The sequence below is a fragment of the Trachemys scripta genome, chromosome 7, assembly GCF_013100865.1.
Source record: "Trachemys scripta elegans isolate TJP31775 chromosome 7, CAS_Tse_1.0, whole genome shotgun sequence".
Classification (NCBI taxonomy): Eukaryota; Metazoa; Chordata; order Testudines; family Emydidae; genus Trachemys; species Trachemys scripta.
The window spans coordinates 112,986,460-113,005,710 of record NC_048304.1 but is presented as its reverse complement, the minus strand read 5'-3'; the positions used below and the strand labels follow the sequence as shown (position 1 = coordinate 113,005,710).

At 43.5% G+C, this 19,251-nt stretch overlaps 1 protein-coding gene across 2 annotated transcripts in view; it reads right to left on the bottom strand.

Annotated features, from left to right (window-relative positions):
* Window positions 1-18,555, bottom strand: part of GFRA1 (GDNF family receptor alpha 1) — a 185,269-nt gene extending 166,714 nt beyond the window's left edge. The window contains exons 1-3 of one of the 2 annotated variants that reach the window (XM_034776825.1): window positions 18,121-18,555; window positions 16,853-17,155; window positions 15,476-15,559 (exon numbers count right to left, since the gene is read on the bottom strand). In XM_034776825.1, coding sequence (XP_034632716.1) covers window positions 15,476-15,559; window positions 16,853-17,155; window positions 18,121-18,160 — 427 coding nt within the window. In that variant the 5' untranslated portion in view covers window positions 18,161-18,555. The remainder of the gene's footprint in view (window positions 1-15,475; window positions 15,560-16,852; window positions 17,156-18,120) is intronic. The other variant, XM_034776826.1, reaches the window with a different exon arrangement.
* Window positions 18,556-19,251: the final 696 nt, after the last annotated feature.

The window sequence follows — 19,251 nt, the reverse complement described above, 5'->3', positions numbered from 1 at the left end:
TTGATTGGGACACCTGAAGCCAATCAAGGGCTGGCTGGAACTAGTTAAAAGCCTTCCAGTTAGTCAGTGAGGCATGCAGGTCAGAAGCTATAGGAGGAAGCTGCGCTGTTGGAGGAACTAAGCAGTACAAATCCATATCAGGCGCAAGGAAGGAGGCCCTGAGGTAATGGTGGAGATATTGAGTGGGGGCTGCTGTGGGTAAGTGGCCCAGGGAATTGTATGTGTCCTATTTTGAAAAAAAGTCAGCTACAATAGCTGCTACTATTAGGGTTCCTGGGTTGGAGTCCGGAGTAGAGGGTGGGCCTGGACTCCCCCCTCCCCTCTCTGATTAATCACTGAGACTGTGAGACAACAAAGACTGTGCAAGGGAGGGTTGCTTCTCCTCACCTCCATTGCTGGCTTATGATGAAAAAGACGCAGTAAACTGTGACCCTTGTCTCTAGAGAAAGAAGGGCTACGTGGAGGGTCACAGTGAGCCTCTGAGGCTAGCAAAATCCTTCAGGAAACACGGGATGCACGGAGACAAGGACAGAACTTTGTCACAACTGGTGTTAGTAGTGGGATTATCATTCACAGCGTAGTGGAAGGAAGAGGTTAAAAAATGCACTGGGGTTTTGGATTTTGTTGTTTTGTTTTGTTTGTTTGCTTGCTTTGTACCACAATAGAGGAGGTGGTAAGAGCTCTGGTACAAGCCACTGCAGCCCAGCAGGAGGCCATCTGGGTTCAGGCAATGGCACAACAGGAATCTATGCGGCTACAGCAAGAAACCAATCAATTATTAATGGACCAGACGACCCAAGATCATGCCCTCTTGTGAGAGGTAGTGGACCAGCTGAAGATCCTCACCACCCAGGCCTGAGGGTCTGATGGGAGGCGAACCTTGAGGGCCACTGGTTGTCTGTCAAAGATTATGTCAGAAGATGACATAGAGGCATATCTCCTCTCATTCGAAAGGAGTGCTCCGCATGAGACATGGCCCCAGGAGCAGTGGGCCAGCATTCTCGCCCCATTTTTGTGAGGAGAGGCCCAGAAGGCATACTTTGACTTGCCTGCCACGGACGCCACTGACTATACCCAGCTGAAGGCAGAGATCCTAGCACAATCAGGGGTGACAGCAGCGGTATGGGCCCAGAGGTTCAATGAGTGAAGTACCAGGAGAACAAACTGCCGAGGTCCCAGCTATTCGACCTCGTACACTTCGCATGGAAGTGGTTACAGCCCGGAGGAGATATTGGAGACCCTGGTCATGGACCATTACATACGAGGACTGCCACCACATCTCCACAAATGGGTAGGCCAGAATGATCCATCCACCTATGATGAGATGATCACGCTGGTAGAAAGACGCATGACAGCCAGGGAATTGACCCGATGGCCGAGTCGGGTCAATTCCCCTTTTGAAGCAAGCACCCGACCCCAACCCTGGAAGGTTGGGCAACCAAACCCCTGGGGAGTCCTGGGTGGAAGGGCGGGGGGGAGGGCTGAAAACCAGCGAGGACCCCAGAAGGAAGGGATTGGCCTGAGTGGGGGGAACCCTGGGACTAAAGCCCCTAACCTCCGTGATAGGGGAATGATTAGAAACAATTATAGATGTTATACATGTGGGGAGTGGGGACCAGGGCCAGTGCAACTCATTAGGCGACCTAGGCGGTCGCCTAGGGCACTAGAATTTGGGGGGCAGCATTTTCTTTGGCGGCGACCACGGCAGCCAGATCTTCGACCGCCCCAGTCGTTGTCGGCATTTCGACAGAGGGAGCTGGGGCAGGGGGGCGCGGAGAGGGCCGCCTGCAGCAAGTAAGGGGGGGGCAGCACGCAGGGGATCTCCCCGCCCCAGCTCACCTCTGCTCCACCTCCTCCCCTGAGCACGCCGCCCCGCTCTGCTTCTCTCCCTCCGAGGCTTGCGGCGCCAAACAGCTGATTGGCGCCGCAAGCCTGGGAGGCAGGAGAAGTGGAGTAGCGACGGCGTGCTCGGGGAGGGGGCAGAGCAGAGGTGAGCTGGGGTGGGGAGCTGCCGCACGGCTCCCTGGGCCGGGGGGGGGGGGGGAGAGCTGCTGCGGGGGGGCGCCTCAGGGTGGAGGTGGGGAGCTGCCGTGGGGGGCGGGCGCCTCAGGGCAGGGAGCTGCCGCAGGGCTTGAGAAGCAGGGAGGACCCTAGATAGAATAACATCAGGAAAGAGGTGGCCGAGATAAATGGGATACCCATGAATGGGGAGGTCCGGGGTCCAGGACCTTACTTTATAGTCAAAAAAGATCTCCTGTACCGCGTAATGCAAATGCGCAGGAGCAAGAGATACATCAACTTCTGGTGCCATGGAAACATCAAAAAGCCCTATTGAGCCTCGCCCACAGTCACCTATTTGGAGGACACCTAGATGTAGAGAAAACCCAGGCATGGATCCTGCGGAGGTTTTTTTGGCCAGGAGTACACGAAGATGTCTGGCGATACTGCACCTCTTGTCCAGAGTGTCAGCTACATAGCCCTCGCTCACACTTGCAGTCCCCTTTGATACCTCTTCCAATAATAGAGGTACCATTTGAATGCATAGCCATGGATCTGGTTGGGCCCCTAGAGAAGACAGCGAGGGGCCACCAACATGTGCTTGTTGTACTAGACTATGCAACCCGATACCCGGAAGCTGTCCCCCTATGTAACACAGCTTCCAAGACAATAGCTAAGGAGTTAGTACAGATCTTTGCCTGGGTTGGTCTACCCAAGGAGATATTGACTGATCAAGGGACAACTTTCATGTCCAAGTTGATGAAAGATCTCTGTGTCCTCACTTGTCTCACTTTACTGAGTCCTCACTTGTTTTTTGAGATCTCTAGCATATTTTTGTGTTTGATTTAAAAAAAAACAAGAATAGTAACAACATACAAAAAATGGGAAAAAAACGCATACAACAGGTACAAGAGAGATAGCGATGAAGGAAGGAATGAGTTATGGGATTGCTTGGGTAGAACTGTACACATCACATTTGCTTTGTTTTTTAATTGCAGTTGAAACTTCTCAGAGAATCACTTGAAGGTTCTGAAAACAGTAGAGTTGAGGAAAGCTATGAAGAAAGAAAGGAAGGGTTGGCTGGCACAGTGTATTGGACAAGAAAGGATATGCCAGGTGCAGGGGCAGCATATAAGAAGGGAAAGAGTCAAACAGGAGAGTTGTGTGGGACCAGTAATAAGAAAGAAAGGGCAGAGCTGTGCAGAGCTTTGAAAGGGAAAAGAAACAAACAAAAAGGGATAGAGAGTGAACATGGAACCAGCATAGGGTCACAGAAAATAGAGGTGGGATGTTTGGAGACGACACCTCGTTGATAGCAAGGAGGAAGCACAATTTAAAGGTTTAGGGGAGGGGGCACGTGACCACCACAGAGAGGTTTTCAAATTGTGGAGCGCAACCCAAAGGGGCATGGAGGAACATTCAGTGGGGTAAGCGGCAACACCAGCCCCGCAGGTCACCCAGCCTGTCTGGGTTGGGGGCAGTGCAACCAAAAATATCTGGGGGGCACGTGCTCCTCCATGCATCGCCTCGGTTCAGAGTCATACACAAGAAAGAAAATTATGGCAGAGGCATTTTGGATATATCAAAGGGGAGCAAGATGAGCATCAGGAAGACCTGAGAGAAGGATATTAATGAAGTCAAAGGAGTTTACCAATACATGGACATGAGATCTGGACCAGGGATGGAAAGGAAGGAATAGGTTTTGGATATTTTGTAAAAGAAGGGATAGTATTACAAAATTTAGCAGTAGCCTGAATGAGAGGAATAAGGGAGAAAGAGGCATCAACAAAGACGTGAAAGTTCTGAACCTGGCGAAAAGGCAAAAATCATGGAATTATCTATTGGGATGGAAGAGGGGAGGAGAAATGAGAAGTTCTGTTTTTGCCATCCTGAGTTTTAGTACTGGGCCCTATGATATAGAATTTAAAAAGAAGAGAGTGGAAGCATGAATACTTTTGAACCTCATCAGCTGCATGACAAGACTTTAATGGAAAAATGTACTTTACGGACACCAGACAGTGATAAAATCATATAGCTAGTGAATGTGGAAATTCATCTTTATTTATGGGCTCTATTCAAATTGTTTGATATCTGCACCTCTCTTTACAACCCATCATTTCTTCAAATTTCTATATAGGATGAGCTATCTCTGTTCCATTAAACTGTGTGATGTATCTCTCGTTACATTTGTAGTTCGACTACACATTGTACAGGACAATAGCTTGAAAGGTGTAAAAATTGCTTTATGTACTACATGTCATAACTAGAGAATTATTGAGAAAATACAACAAAATTTGTTAATGAGCTATGTCAGCGGCAATGATTTAAGTTATTGCATGAGTTTCATCCACAGAAAATGATAGAATATGCCAAAATAAGTGTTTTTTAAAGTTAGCAACATACTAATGTAAAAATATATTACCAAGTTTACACTGTCAAATGTCTTTATTTTATCAACAAAAACATAATTTTAAAAGGAAATACTATAACCACATTCTTTCCTGAAACTTAACTGAGATGAATCCCCAACATACATTATCTTATCCTATGACAAATAAGTTCCATCTTACAATATAAAAATTCTTATTTGTCTTCATTAAACCACGAGCACTTTACCATCAGAATTTTTAACTTCCTGTCAACAGCTGACAGATAATGCTAGTACTTTCAAAATAATTCCTAAGAGTCACATTTAAAAACAGTGCTCTAAAATGAATTTTATAATGATTTTAACATTAAAGACAGAACTAGAAACACCTGCTGTAAATTGCACCGCACTGTGCCACTCAGAGCGACAGCATTGCAGGTGCTGCTCCTATTGCCCATTCCCTCTTTGTGGTTCCATCAAGGGACGAAGCTTAAAGTCTGCCAGGGCACCACAGTAGCCCTGTGGTGGAGGCTGCCACAAGAATACACCTAATCAGTGCACCCTCATTTTTATACCACCCTCACGCCTTATTATCTGAGTGCTTTACAGTTGTCAATTAAGCATTGTGACTAAAATCTGTCAGATGTGGTTTATTCTCTCATTCCTCCTCTCCCCTTCCTGACCTTGCCATACTTGCCATGTCCTGTCCACAACCACCAGCATTGCCTGCTTTTGGGGCTTCAGTGGCTGCTTGCCTGTCCCCACAACAGAGCACAGCCTGCAGACACCCTGTGCCACACCATCCTTCTTGCTGAGGTCTTTGCTGCTAGAAGCCCTGTGCCAATCTAAAATTGCTTCTGTGAGCAGAGACCTTGGGATGACTGTCTCACTCACTCCTCTAGTCCCTTCCTCTGTCTCACTCTCCAAATAATACCACTGAAATCAGTGGGACTACTTGTGGAAGAAGGTACTATTCAACATGAATAAAAGTGAGAGAATCACCGCCGTGCACTTTAAGCAAGGTCTTTGGGGGGCGGAGGGTCATCTGGCTGGCCAGCTAGGAGAAGAGGGCAATGCTTTCTGGCTTCGGGGCAGGAGATGAGACATAAAACTGCTGGAAAAGCAGTCAGCATGGTGGATGACTCACCACCTAGGAATGAAGGGATTAAAAAGGTCAGCCTGGGCCTGGCCCCTCCTCTCATCACTTGGAACAGGTTGGGCAACACCCACTCTCCCTCCCTATTTAGGTCAGAAATATGCCGGGTGTTTAGCTATATCTGCTGTGGGCATTACGCTAGCCACCCCATTAACGGGGGCTGGGAAGGAATTTTTTCCTTACCACCATAGGTGCCAACTCCATGGGTGCTCCGGGGCTGGAGCACCCACGGGGAAAAATTGGTGGGTGCTCTGCATCCACTGGCAGCTCCCCGACCCATCCCCCTGCCCCAGATCACCTCTGCCTCTGCTCTGCCTCCGCATCCTCCCCGAGCGCACCGCCGCGTCTTGCTTCCTCCCCCGCCCAGCACTTGCGCCATGAAACAACTGTTTCGCGCAGCAAGTGCTGGGAGGGAAGGGGAGGAGGAGGAATGTGGCAGGGGCTCAGGGAAGAGGCAGGGTTGGGGCGGGGATTTGGGGAGTGGTCCAATAGGGGCAGGGAGGAGGCGGAGTCAGGGCAGAGGCGGGGGAGCGCGAGCACCCACGGGCGTCAAGGAAAGTTGGCACCTGTGCTTACCACCATATTGGCCAGGTGCAGTTGGGGTTTTTTTTCCACCTTCCTCGCAGCAGGTTCAGGTGGGCTCTGTTTATCCATAGCATAATGGGCGGTAGGCCATATGTCGCAACTCTTTATTTAAGTGTATAGCGAATGTTCAGTGCAGGTACTCCATAAATTAAGGCACAAAAGAACGGATTAATGGCTTGGAAAAGGAATTAAGGAGTGGTGCTTGAGCCAACCCCCCGTCATTATAATCCACCTTAACCCCAATGAGGGGGGATGGTTGGTAAGGTCCCAGCAAGGCAATTGTTGGAGGACATAGAATATTAGGGTTGGAAAGGACCTCAGGAGGTCATCTAGTCTAAACCCCTGCTCACAGCAGGACCAATCCCTAGATAGATTTTTGCCCCAGATCCCTAAATAGCCCCCTCAAGGATTGTACTCACAACCCTGGGTATAGCAGGCAATGCACAAACCACTGAGCTATCCCTCCCCCACATCAATGAAGAGAAGGGGGAGCTGGTGGAAGCCTCCCAAAATTGCATTCTAGCATTGGCTAGAATTGGAGTTTCCCGGCAGTCAATCTGCTGAAGGGACATGAACGGAAAGGTGGGGGGGTGGGGAGGAGGAGAACTAGTAAAAGCACTCACACACACACCCCGGTTAATTGTGGGGGTTTCACCTGCACTACACATTTTATCTGCTGGGTTAGTCCCAGACATCTAATAATAAAGTTGCAGCCTGATTAAACCCATATCTAATATCTCCTGTCATTCTTTCAGCAAAACCAGACAATCCAGCCCTTAACCAAAAAAAGGGTGTAAAAAGTGTATGAAGAATTCTCAGTTGGAATTGGGCTGACAAGAATAATTTAGAGTACGAATTTTCGAATATAATTTAAAACATACCAGTAAGAGACACTTTATGATTATAAAATAGACATTTCAATTTAGAAACTATTTGATAATCTTTTGGGCAAAAGAGAATAGACTAACATGTTAGAGTGATGCCTTGTCCACTATACAAAGGCTGAGTAAACAAGCTTTTCTTGGAAGATTTATGTGAAGCATTAAGGGGACTGAAGAAGTTTTGTAAGGCCCATTGCTTCTATGAAGCCAGCAAACAGCTACTATACCTGGGTATGGAAAAGAGAGGATGTGGCACTTTGCAAGGATTTCCACCTTGTACGCTGAACCTCTGGCTATGTTTGTCTCTCAACTGGCTCTCCCAAAATGTTCTCCTAAGAGGCCCCATAAAAACAGTCCCTAAAAAACATTCCTCCTCAGCATACATAAAGATGCTGCGTCTACCTGCACAGACTCTCTGCTATGTTGCCAGAGGGTCCCTCTCATTATTAATGGACTTTGTGTTACCTCCTGTGGTGTATTAGGTTCATGAATACACCACCATTAGGCTGGACTCTTGGTAGGGAGAAGAATCTACCTGCCCCATAAGCACTGGATGAGTAATAACTGGGAAAGACAGCCCCTTCTGCTTCTACGGAGATCAATGGGAATAAGAGTAGACCCTATATTGGCCAGCCTGCCACTTCAGAAGAGTACTTAATTCCCATGTCAGAGTCAGATTCATCCTATGGGGAAAACACAAAATAGGAAACTCAAAGAGCTTCAGAGTGTCAACAATCACCAACATGATTTTCTTTTATATATGGTCCAATCTGATTACAGAAAGGAGAAGAAAGATTCAGCAACTAGTATTTATGCACCCTCGATACCTTGCAATCTCAATGGAATCAAACCTTGTCTCTGCAAAGCAAATGTGCAGACAGAAATGACATTGTATATTTTCATATTAGCTTTTTTTTAAAAAAAACCTATTTTTCCTGTGTTAAATGCCACTAAAATAGATTCCTGCTTTTTTCTTGGACAGGGAAAACAGCCACAAAACTTCACTGGAGACAAAAGAGTTAGTTCAGATTTATACCAGTGTAACCAACATCACACTGGCTCAGGGACTATTACTCTGATTAATACAAAAATCATCTCACACATAAAAATACAATTATGTATTGTGATCATACAAGTACAATCATAATTAATAATGCATTCTTATTTTTATGGTGCTCAAAACCCAAAAGACCTCTATGCACATCAAAAAAGGAGTCAGGCCAAAAAAATTACAGTAGGAAACATAATCAATTAAAAAATGATGATGTACTATGCCTGTTCCCTGAGAAATAAATTGCAAGACTCCTATTAACCTAATAAGATCTGATCCACTGTATCTGAAACTGGGTGAAAGTAACTAATATGAAATGTCTCATCTTTTAAAATTAAAAAAAGCAACAGTATAAAAGACAACAGGTGTACTTTAAGCTGTCAAGAGAAATCAATAAACTTAATTATTAATATTTACCATACCAACATATAAAAATTTACCATAAACATACTTATTTTTAAAATACAATGAATCTCAAATATTCTTATAGAGATTTCTCAAAAAGACCAGGTAATGTTAAATAAGAGAAAGTATATAATATTTGATGTGTGTACACATACATACACATTTAGAAATGGACCCAGGATTAAAGGCCCTAGGCTGTAGGATTTGGGTATGTCATACAATATTAAGTCACTAGGAAAAGCCGTTAATTCATACACCACAACCCAAAAGGAGAAAGCGTCACATTGGCTAGGGTACAGAAACTAACTCATCTTTTCTGACAAAAAAAAAAGAAAGATGCAATGTGGGGCTTATATAAAAGGAAAAAAGATTGCCTAGTAGAGAAAGAGTGTAAAACAATAATGATTACAAGTAAGATGCATTTTCTTTCTTCAATGGATACACTTAACTTACATTGTTACAAGAATTACCATGAAATGTGGGGTCAGGGAGAATGGACTCAAACATATTAAAATGTTGGTGGGAGGGAAGGAAGAAATCAGTCATGATTTTGAAAATTGGGAAAAGCAATGCTGGACTTTCTATGGAGTTCACCTGATGGCACTTCCTCTCAATTCTCCCATCTGTAGGCTGGGAATCCTGATCTTACAGAGGGAGAAAGGGTGAGATATAGAAACCCTATGAAGCTTTAAACTTGTTTCCTTTTGTGTTTAATGCACCAGAAAATTCATATGAAGATCCACTCTGCTCTTCCTTTGATGGAAGCAGGTCTTCTAAGGAAGCCACATAGCTTCAGACCCTTTTCAACCACGTGTTCTACTGCACCTCTGAGAAGGGTAAAAATATATGGGGAGAAGAGTATGGGTCTGTCTGTTATTGCTGTTAATGTATGCAGTGTGTAGCCATGTTGGTCCCAGGATATTAAAGAGACAAGGTGGATGAGTAATATGTTTTACTGGACCAACTTCTGTTGGTGAGAGAGACATCTTCAGGTCAGGGAAAGGCACTAAAGGTGTCACAGCTAAACAGCAGTTAGCACAAATTCTAAGGGACCATTCAAGGGGAAGTGGCCTGTTAACACCGCTGTAGTACTTTTCTGAGACAGGAAGAAGAGCTCTGCGTAGCTGGAAGGCTTGTGTCTCTCACCATCGGAAGTTGGTTCAATAAGAAATTTTATTAAGATGATGTCAAAAAAAAAGTGAACGGTACAGAGTTTAAGCAAAGAAGTTTCTGGTTATCAGGGAATAATGTACAGATTATCGAGGGTGCAAAATTTGGTTTAAGATTGGGTGGCATGAGGAATACATAATCTGCACTATCCCCGATTGGGGGTAAAAGGTTGATGGGTCAAAGTACAGACATGAGATATGAGGGTATGAAGTTCATAAAGTGGCTATGTTCGGGTGTGGAGTATAATGAGTGGATATGATGATGAGGATGGATTAACCCTCATTTGGTGAGATTTAATGTTCAGGGAGTTTATGGTTCCAGTTTATATGATCCAACAGAGAAAGTCTCTTACTACATCACCCACCTTGTCTCTTTATTGCTGTTAATGCTCATAGCAGCATTAACTCGTGTGTGGATTTCCTGATGGAATTCCACCAGGTCCGGAGGGAAGTGTATTGCAGTGTATTTTCTCCTCTCTCATCACTGACATACTCACCTGGGAATCCCAGCCACACACGATATCTTGAAAGGGGCTTCTGAAGCTCATGGGATTGGAGGGAGAATGCCCCCCAACCCACTCTCTCTTCTCAAACCCCAGTCCCTCCTGTGTTTGATTCCCTATGCTACCATCAGGGGGAAGGAGAGCCAGAGTCTAACCTACCACTATAAAATACTTAAACATTCTCAAGTTACAAGTGTACATGAGATGATTATTAAACTATCTCACTGATGTGCATAAATTAATGCGATAACTCCAGTACTTCCCATTTTTATAACCCTATGCTTCTTAATACATTAGATGACCATCTCTTACTGAAAATAATTTGCTTTATTTGTACTTACAGCTTATTCACTATGCAAATCAAACATGTAAACTTTACATGTTATGTTGATGATATAGAATTTAAGGATTCTTATTGGAGCATAATATGCTGTCTCCTAAATTCCACTTTTATAAATCTATAAGTTTATGTAAAAAATACTATAATAAATTATAAAAAACACCATGTTTGTCAAAGTACAGACTTCTAGACATCTTTTACAACAGAAAGTTCTCAAACCTTTACACAATGGGTCCCATGTCTTATAAAAGATCACTGCATTAGAGGGAAGGTGTCTATGAATCAGTTCTCAAACTGTGGGTTGGGACCCAAAGTGAGTCGCAACCCCATTTCAATGGGGTCACCAGGGATGGCGTTAGACTTGCTGGGGTCCCTTGGCCAAAACTGAAGCCCAAGATTTTCAGTCCTGGATGGCTGGACTCAGGTTACAGGCCCCCCACCCAGAGGTGAAGCTCTGGGGCTTCAACTTTAACCGGCTCGCCCACCCAGGGCAGTGGAGCTCGGGCTTTGGCCCCCCTACTTGGGTGGGCTCAGGCTTCAGTGCCTCCTCCAGGGGTCATGTAGTAATTTTTGTTGTCAGAAGGGGGTCGCGGGTGCAATGAAGTTTGAGAACCACTGCTCTAATGTATGTTGTAACTTCTGTAACATCCATGTTGCAACTACAGCAATCAGTTATATGAAAAAGCAACATTAGGAAAGTATTTATTTATTTTTAGGGGGTCTTTGAATGTGATTTAACAAATGGAAACAATAAGGAGCCAGAAGAATGTGACCAACCAATTCTCCACAAGCCACCAGCAAATTCTCCCTGGACCATGAATGGTTTAAGAACCATGTGCCTCATGCAGCAAATCAGTATATGTTTCCAAAAGTAATGGATAAATGAGAAAGAATATACAAATATTAACAAAGTAATGAGTTTGTGATTAACCATTCAACTCACGAGTCGAGTTTAATATTGTGTGTATAACATTAGGTCATCTGAAGGAGTAGAATTAAATATTCTTCTATTTGCCATTATGTATTCTGTTTACACCACTTCACAGAAATGGCCCTAGGTGTTTTGTTCTGCTTCAATGGCGCTCTATTTTGTGCTGAAGTGAATGATGCATTTCAGAAATCATCTCTTTTGTAAATATTTATTCAACTATACGTAGTTATGCTTTTATTAATACAAAAATTATAATATTTACTTTTGAGTTTACATTTCCAGTTGTAAGGAACAATGTCAAATGCCATTTTAAGGGGTGGGTTACTCTTCATCACATGTTGAAGGCCAAATTGTTCTGTGTTGATGATGAAATCGCTGAATTTTAAATAAGTTAAACATTTGAGATACTAATGAAAGATCACACTCGAAGCATGGAGGTTAATGGATTTAAAGCTAATCTCCAAAAACCTAATCAATTGATTTGTATATTCACTATAGTTGTAATAGAGATAAATGTCCCAAAAGGTGTTGTCTCTCAAAAGCAGTTATGGTTTTGCCAAAAACCACGGATTTTAATGAAACCCTTAAATTAACTACATGCTATTATCTGAAAAAGGCACCCAGGTCTTAGGATAATTTACAGAGTTGTGTCTTAGCTAGGGTGACCACCTTTTCAAAATGCAAAACCGAGACACACGCAATAGCCCCATCCCCTGGAAGCCAGAGCCACCCAGGCTCGGGCCACTGTGCAGAGAGCCCTGGACCCTTCATCTGCCCTGGGCAGCAGGCTGGGATGCCCAAGAGCAGCCGCGACCCATGTCCCCATTCCCCGGGGAGCAGTGCCCAGGGCAGGTGAAGAGTCCAGGGCTCCCCGCAGCGGCCCGGACTCTCTTGGTGGCTCTTACTACTGCCAGGCTTCTGGCCTAGCGTGGAGGCCTCATGGCCAGGGGGCCCAGGCCCACCTGAGTGCCTACCCCCCAAAACACACACACCAGGAAGAGGGTGGCACTGCCCCTGAGCCTCATGCAGGCACGCAGGGAATCCAGGACAAATGCTGTCCCGGCATCATTCAACCCATGACTGGGACTAGAAATGTACATTTCAGGACTGTCCCATCCAATTAGGGACAGGTGGTCACCCTAATCTTAGCATGCATTTCACAACTGAAATAGAGAAGCTGCAGAACTGGATACGATTACTAAAACAAACCTACATGATCCCAACACCAAGGCTCAGGTTCTGCTGCATGCTCACATTGTGACAACAATGGCTGACAAATCTGAGGTCTGGCTCTATAAAGGTCAGATGGTACTGGCCTTAAATTGCGAGGAGAGTCACAGGCCTGGAGTTAGGAAGATGGTGTGTCATAGGCTCCCTTTTAAGGAAGGGACTTGTGGGGAAAAAAAGTTAATTTAATTCAACTGCAACTAACACTGAGCACACTTCTCCACTTTACCCTTTTTATTTTTGAAGAATGCAGGCCTTCTTTGCAGGTTTATTAGAGGTACAAATGCAAAATTTAGTTGTTGTGGATTTCATCTCAATGAGAGACCCTTTGGGTCCATAAACAAATGGATTACTAAAAATAATTGGGATTTTTTAGTTTTTTACATTGGTGACATTTTTCAGATTGAATATTATTCATACAGTAACTAAACCAAGTGTAACAGACCCTACTAAAAGAAGTTCTTCATTTTACTTTAATATTTTAATGTTTGACAACACCATGTGGTTTAGAGAACACAACACTATGGAAATTGCCTACCGAAAACAAAATACAGAATGGACAAATTAAAATCATTCCTGGGTTATGTAATATGAGACTAATACTGACAATTAGGTTAAGTGCTTAAAAAAAAAAAAAAAAAACCCTCACTTCCATTTCTTAGGCATGCACACGCTGGATAAAGTGTATTGACCATTCATTTTCAACCAAACTTTTGTTTATTGTCCATGTCTTGTAAAATAGAAATAATGTATAAAGTCATAATAATTTTTTTCTGATAAGTGACTAAAAAGCTTGTTCTGGACTGTACACTAAGTAACAAGCACATGTAGAAACACACAAAAATAAGTTATAAAAGCTACAGGGCCAAACTTTTCTGCCTTCAATTGATAGCCACATAAACCTGATGAAGGTGAATATGAACCTAATTATATTTCACATAAAAACTGACCAGGTTTGGCAGAAGACGAGATATGAAAACCTTGCTTACAGGCAACTCTGCTAATACAAATCAGAAAAAAAAAGAAAACAATCAAGATCTGAGAATCCTGTATAAATTCTATTACCCTGGTTAAATGCAGACATATGAAAAAAGTTATATAAGACTTCAAAAAGGTATAATATACAATAGAAATCATAATCTTAACAACACAAATATTTCCTACTAATTTTTCCTTAAACATTTACTAAATATTGGCATTTTTCCTCTATATGTAATGAAATAGAAGACAATGCAACTCAAATTTTGTTTACTTCTCTGGATCTAATTTTGCAATCCTTACACACCCAAAAACTCCCACTGGAGATAATGGGAATTTTAAGTACACAAGGATTCAGACTCAGCCTATGCACCACGATCATACATGATGGCTGTAGGAATCATTACAGCTGTTGGGACAGTGCATATAATTTGTTGTTGCAGAGCAGCTGAGGAATCTAACACATTTTTAAAAACTACCTTGGCAAAGAAACGGTGTATCGAAAAAAGAAAAATTGTAACAAAAGACATTTCCGTTCAGATCAGAAGAATTTCAAGGTAGATCAAAATTTGGTCTTAAGTAGATCAACCATAAATTTTAAGAGCAGAGTTTAGGTGGCTTGCAGCCAGAATGCCAAAATGAAATGGCTTTGCATCTGTTGTCTCCTGTCCCTACTGTCTCTCCTACTATTAGCTTTCTAGACCAAGAGCAATTTTTTTCAAAAGCATCTAAGTGATTTAGACACCTAATCATATTTTCAAAAGTAACTCAGGACTAGACTTTTAAATATATTTAGGTACCTAAATCTGAATTTGGATACCTAGTGGGATTTTCAAAAGTGTGTAGGTACGTATCTGCATCTTAAGGCACCTAAATATCTTTAAAATTCTGGCCCTTAGACACTTAAGAACCTAAAATCCACTCACTTTCATTGAGACTTGGGCTCCTAACTTACTTAAACACTGCTGAAAATTTTATTCTTCCCAAGTCACCTTTGAAAATGGGACTTAGGGTCTTTCAAAATATCACCCCAAGTTTCTTGTTGCTCTGGTTCCTTAGACCTTTTCTCTTTCAAAGTGTGATTAACAAAGCTGTTTTCCTTAACAATGCAGTTAACTGCAAGATTAACTGTTTATACTGTATATAAATTATATGTGATACTGTACTACATTCAATAAGCTACATAATTGGAGGTATTTTATACAGACCACATCCTGACAGGACATTTTGGAAACTAGAAACAAGTAAAATGACTTCTTTCTGTAACACATCTCACTGTCTAAAATCCACTGTTCCAATAAATTATATTAGTTTGGGACCAAAAATATTTTAAGTCTGAAAACACAAACAATATAGTCTGAATGGTACAAGAAAATGCTCGAGGTAACTACACAGCAGATTTTTTCCAAAGCAAAACTACTATGAAAGGCTCTTTAAAAACTAAGTTAATTCAACCAAAAGAGACCATTCTTAATCCTAAAACATCTTCTTTAAACACAAAGGTATAAAATAATAAGACACTCTCATCATCTCCCTTAATGTGAATGGGAGGTAACTTACATAGCCACATTTCCAACAAGGCATTGTATTGTAAATTACAAACACAGGGAATCAGATTGCCACCTACAGGTAAATTAGTCAATTTCTGAAAACAAGAGCTAAAACAAAGGGGGTGCGGGGAATTACCCTCTTCAATTTTAGTATTTTTCCAAATACTTTGGAACCGTAACCATATCTTGACTTGCCCAGATCCAGAAAGCAATCACATTGCTCTGTAGTTACAGAAGAGGATTACTCCATAAACTAAAAAAACTCACGTAGACCAAACTTGACAGAAGTAGCTTGTAGTCACGTTTCAGTTAAAGAATTTTAAATCTGCTTACCTGATACGATTGGTGCTAGCCTAAATATGTCTGATAATCTGCTGTTAACTGGTTCATAGGGGGAATCTTCAAGCAAGTCATTTCCTAAAGACAACAAAAGATTTGGGTTTCTTTTACACATTATTTTGGGGTAAGATTTTGTTACTTCACATGATGGTATTATTTTTATTCTAAAAATAATTAGATTGGGTTAAAAAGAAAACGACTCTAATATTACAAGGTGCTTCCCATTTATTGTTCATGGGAATTTCTCTCCCCAAGGGAGAGGATGAAAACACTTGAAAGAAAGAAGTATTTCTTGCCATTAACTCCCTCCCCTCCTCCAGCATGGAATGAAGTCACAAATCAGAAGAGGCAGTCTGTGACATCACAAGTACTGCCTATCTTTAGGTGCCAGAGGGAAAAGAGATGGGGGGAGGGGAAAAGGAAGTTTCTTACTCACATCAACTCATTATTGGAAGAGAAAGAGCAGAAGTGTTTTTAATAAAAAACAGTTGGGAAGGAAACTGATTTATAATGTAGCAACTGTACTTTATTATGAAAGTTGGAGCAAAGAAACATATTAATCCATTAAAATATTCCAACTGACATTTTCATTGGCTAATGCATACATACTGTATGGCTTCCAGGGAGCAATAGAATGCTGGAAGCCCCTTCAGAATGGATGTTTGAGACAAACTAGGGCCTCATCCTGTATTTTTTGTGGGCCTAAACTTCCACTGAATTCAGCAGGCATTTGGGGTTCTTCAGCAATGCAAAATCCGGGCCGGTGATACATAGCAATATTACCTAAGGACCTGATTCTTAGACTCAATGGGACAAGGACTTTAATGGGTATAAAGTCAACCTTATCATTTAACACTGGCATGCCATTTGCAACTCTCTCCTCTGCATGCTATGAAAGTACCAAATCCTCTTTCACATAGCTGTATCCTGTTGGTAAATAGAACGGGTCTTTTTAAAAATAAACACTACTTTTATCTTACACCCAGGAGCTAATTAATTAGTTCCCCACCGTGTCCCTGTGAAGTGAGATCTAGTTAACAAGTGTTTAAACTCCTCAGTTAGGGTCACAAATTGATTGTTCCTGAGCTTTGGCACTTGCTAATGCCCTAATCTTTTGACTTTGGTTTAGAAAGGTCAACATGGGTCCTTGGCGGAAACCCTTATTGTGGATTGCCCAACAACGGGAGACTGCAGCAGCAGCTGTTCCTGAGTCGGATGAAAGATCCTCAGTTTGCAGCTGAAGAGCACAATGTGAATTATGAGGTCAGCCCCTCCGTTTAGTCTGCGCGGTGGTGGCTAACTGCGGCTGAGAGGGACTGGGAAACCACCCTGCGTTTGGGGAGTGGACTGTTTCTGGGTTTCGCAACGTACCCTGTAAGCTTTGGTACATGCTCCAGTAAATGCGCAGGCAGTTTTTCTCCTTCTTCATGCCCCTCTTGCAGCGGCAGTTGTAAAGAGATTTCTGCTTGAGCGCCTCCATGGCGCTTTTGCACTCGTCTTTCGCCTCCAGGCCTGTCGCCCGGCTGAAGTTGCTCTCTTTGCCGGCTACACACTGCCTCAGTGTCCTGTATTTAGTACTACAGCTCTGCTCCTTGAGACACTGATCGCTGGCTCGCACGCAGTCCAGACGGTCCCCGCCAGGCAGCCCGCTCACTTCTGCGGACAAAAGTACATCTAGAGAGAAACAAACCAACAAAAAAACTCTCTTTGAGACACTGGGCTCCGAGCCAGCCCAACCTGGGGAGAGGAACCCACCTCCTTACAAAAGGAACGCACGACCCCTTTCCAAAGGCAGCCGCTCGCCAGCTGGCTCAGCCCGTGGCAAAGCCAGGAGCTTGTTCTGAATGTTTGGGAAGATAAATGAGGTTTCAAGGGGAAGGCTCGCCTTCAAATGTCTTTACGGGAAGTCCACAGAAAGGACAGAGGGTTAATGTGCATGGTAAAATAGTCACTGTTCCTCACATCAGCCTTCCTTTAATTAATAACCCTTCCCATGTTCCACTGAGGGGTTAAATATCCGCCCTGGCTTCCCATAAGGGTTTTGCTGTGATTTCAATTACATTCATGCGTAACCCGAGAGCGGAGAGGTCTCCTCGCCGACTGATACTAGCTCTTTTTACTGAAGTCATTTTTTAAAGGCTGTTTGTTATGTTTTCCCCCTTGTTCCCATATTTCTCGACACGTAGGATGCTTTTTTGGAGAAGGAAACAGCGAACGATATGAGCCACCCTTCTCCACTCCCCAACGCCAATAAAATCCTTCCCTTCCTCACTACACACACACCATGTATTGTTACAATATTCGCCACCAAGCAGGAAGGCACGTTCAGGTAAACGATGCAATCAATCATTCTTCTCAGGATGACACCCCCCTCCCTACCCCGACCCACAGTGTTATTAAGATGAAAAGCGACTATTGAAAAGTTTTCCTCTAACTCACTAGAGCCCAATTTAACAACGGGCTATCCAGGCAGTAGCTAAATCTCACAGAGCTTTAAATGTGGTCTGTGCTCATTCAAATCCGTCAAAACTACTGGCAACTTCCCCGTTCACCTTAAACCAGACATCGGATCCCATAAACGCAACGTTTTGCTTTACGAAACCCTGTAAAGAGAGCCAATGTAAACGCCGGCAACTTACCCATTAAGGGTAAAACGAAGTATAAGGTAGCAAGAAACATCTTGTTCTCTTCAGATGGGTCACCCAGATGAGCTGATGCGCCACCCCAAAGAGGCTCAGCATGTAGATATTCCCAAACAACGGCGGTCCAGAGACTCTGATTTCAGATCCATTGAATTGAAAGAAACCCCCCCTCTCCTCCTCTTCACCAATAACATCACCAGCTGCAGCAGCTGGGCGAACGCTGAGATTATTCGCTTAGATTTCAGGTCCGAGCAACCTGGAAACACAAGCAGTCACTTCAAGGAGAGAGCGAGACACTCGCGCGGTGCGTGTGAGACAGACAGAGGCAGAGTAGGAGATTCGGTTGCCTCCTTGGGTGGGCAGCACTTTTTTTCCCAGGGAGGGACGCGGAAACAGGGAGGGGAGAAAAAAAATCCAGGCGATTTCCCCCCCCATCCCCATCCCGCAGCCTGGCTTCCATTAAAGATAGCTCCGGACTGAACACAAAATAAGTGATTTTCCACTTACACAGAGAGCCTCAGCCACCTCCAAGTCATGGTGTCTACACAGCTCCTGGCTACCCTGAGTGGGAGTCTCTCTCCGCGGAATATACCTCCAACCCCCAAATCCGCAAGCTGTGTGTGTTTGTCATTTCAGGAAAGATGTGGGCAAATTGGAGAGAGTCCAGAGAAGAGAGGGAAAAAAATAAGGTCTAGAAAACATGACCTATGAGGGAAGTAGCATCTTTTTACAAAAGCTGTTTCTTACAATCTATACCTATAAATAACTGCTACAGATAGCACATTTCTACATGTAGCAATTTCACATACATTATAGTGCAAGAAACTGCTACCTGTAGGCATTTGCTACATCAGGTAACAGTTTACTACAATAGCAGTTTCTTACAATCCATTACATATCGGTAACGGATACAGGTAGCACAGTCCTGCGCGGAGCAGTTTAATACACAACAGCGGAGGGAGCGGTGTGAGGGGACCCGGCTGGGGAGCCTTCAGAGCTGACGCGCTGGTTATCTGGGCTTTGGGATGCGCTCACAACGGGCCCCTCTATTGAATCAGGCGACGCAGGCAGCAGACGGAGTTATTGATCACTCACACGGCGCTGGGTGTCATAATATCCGGGCAGGTG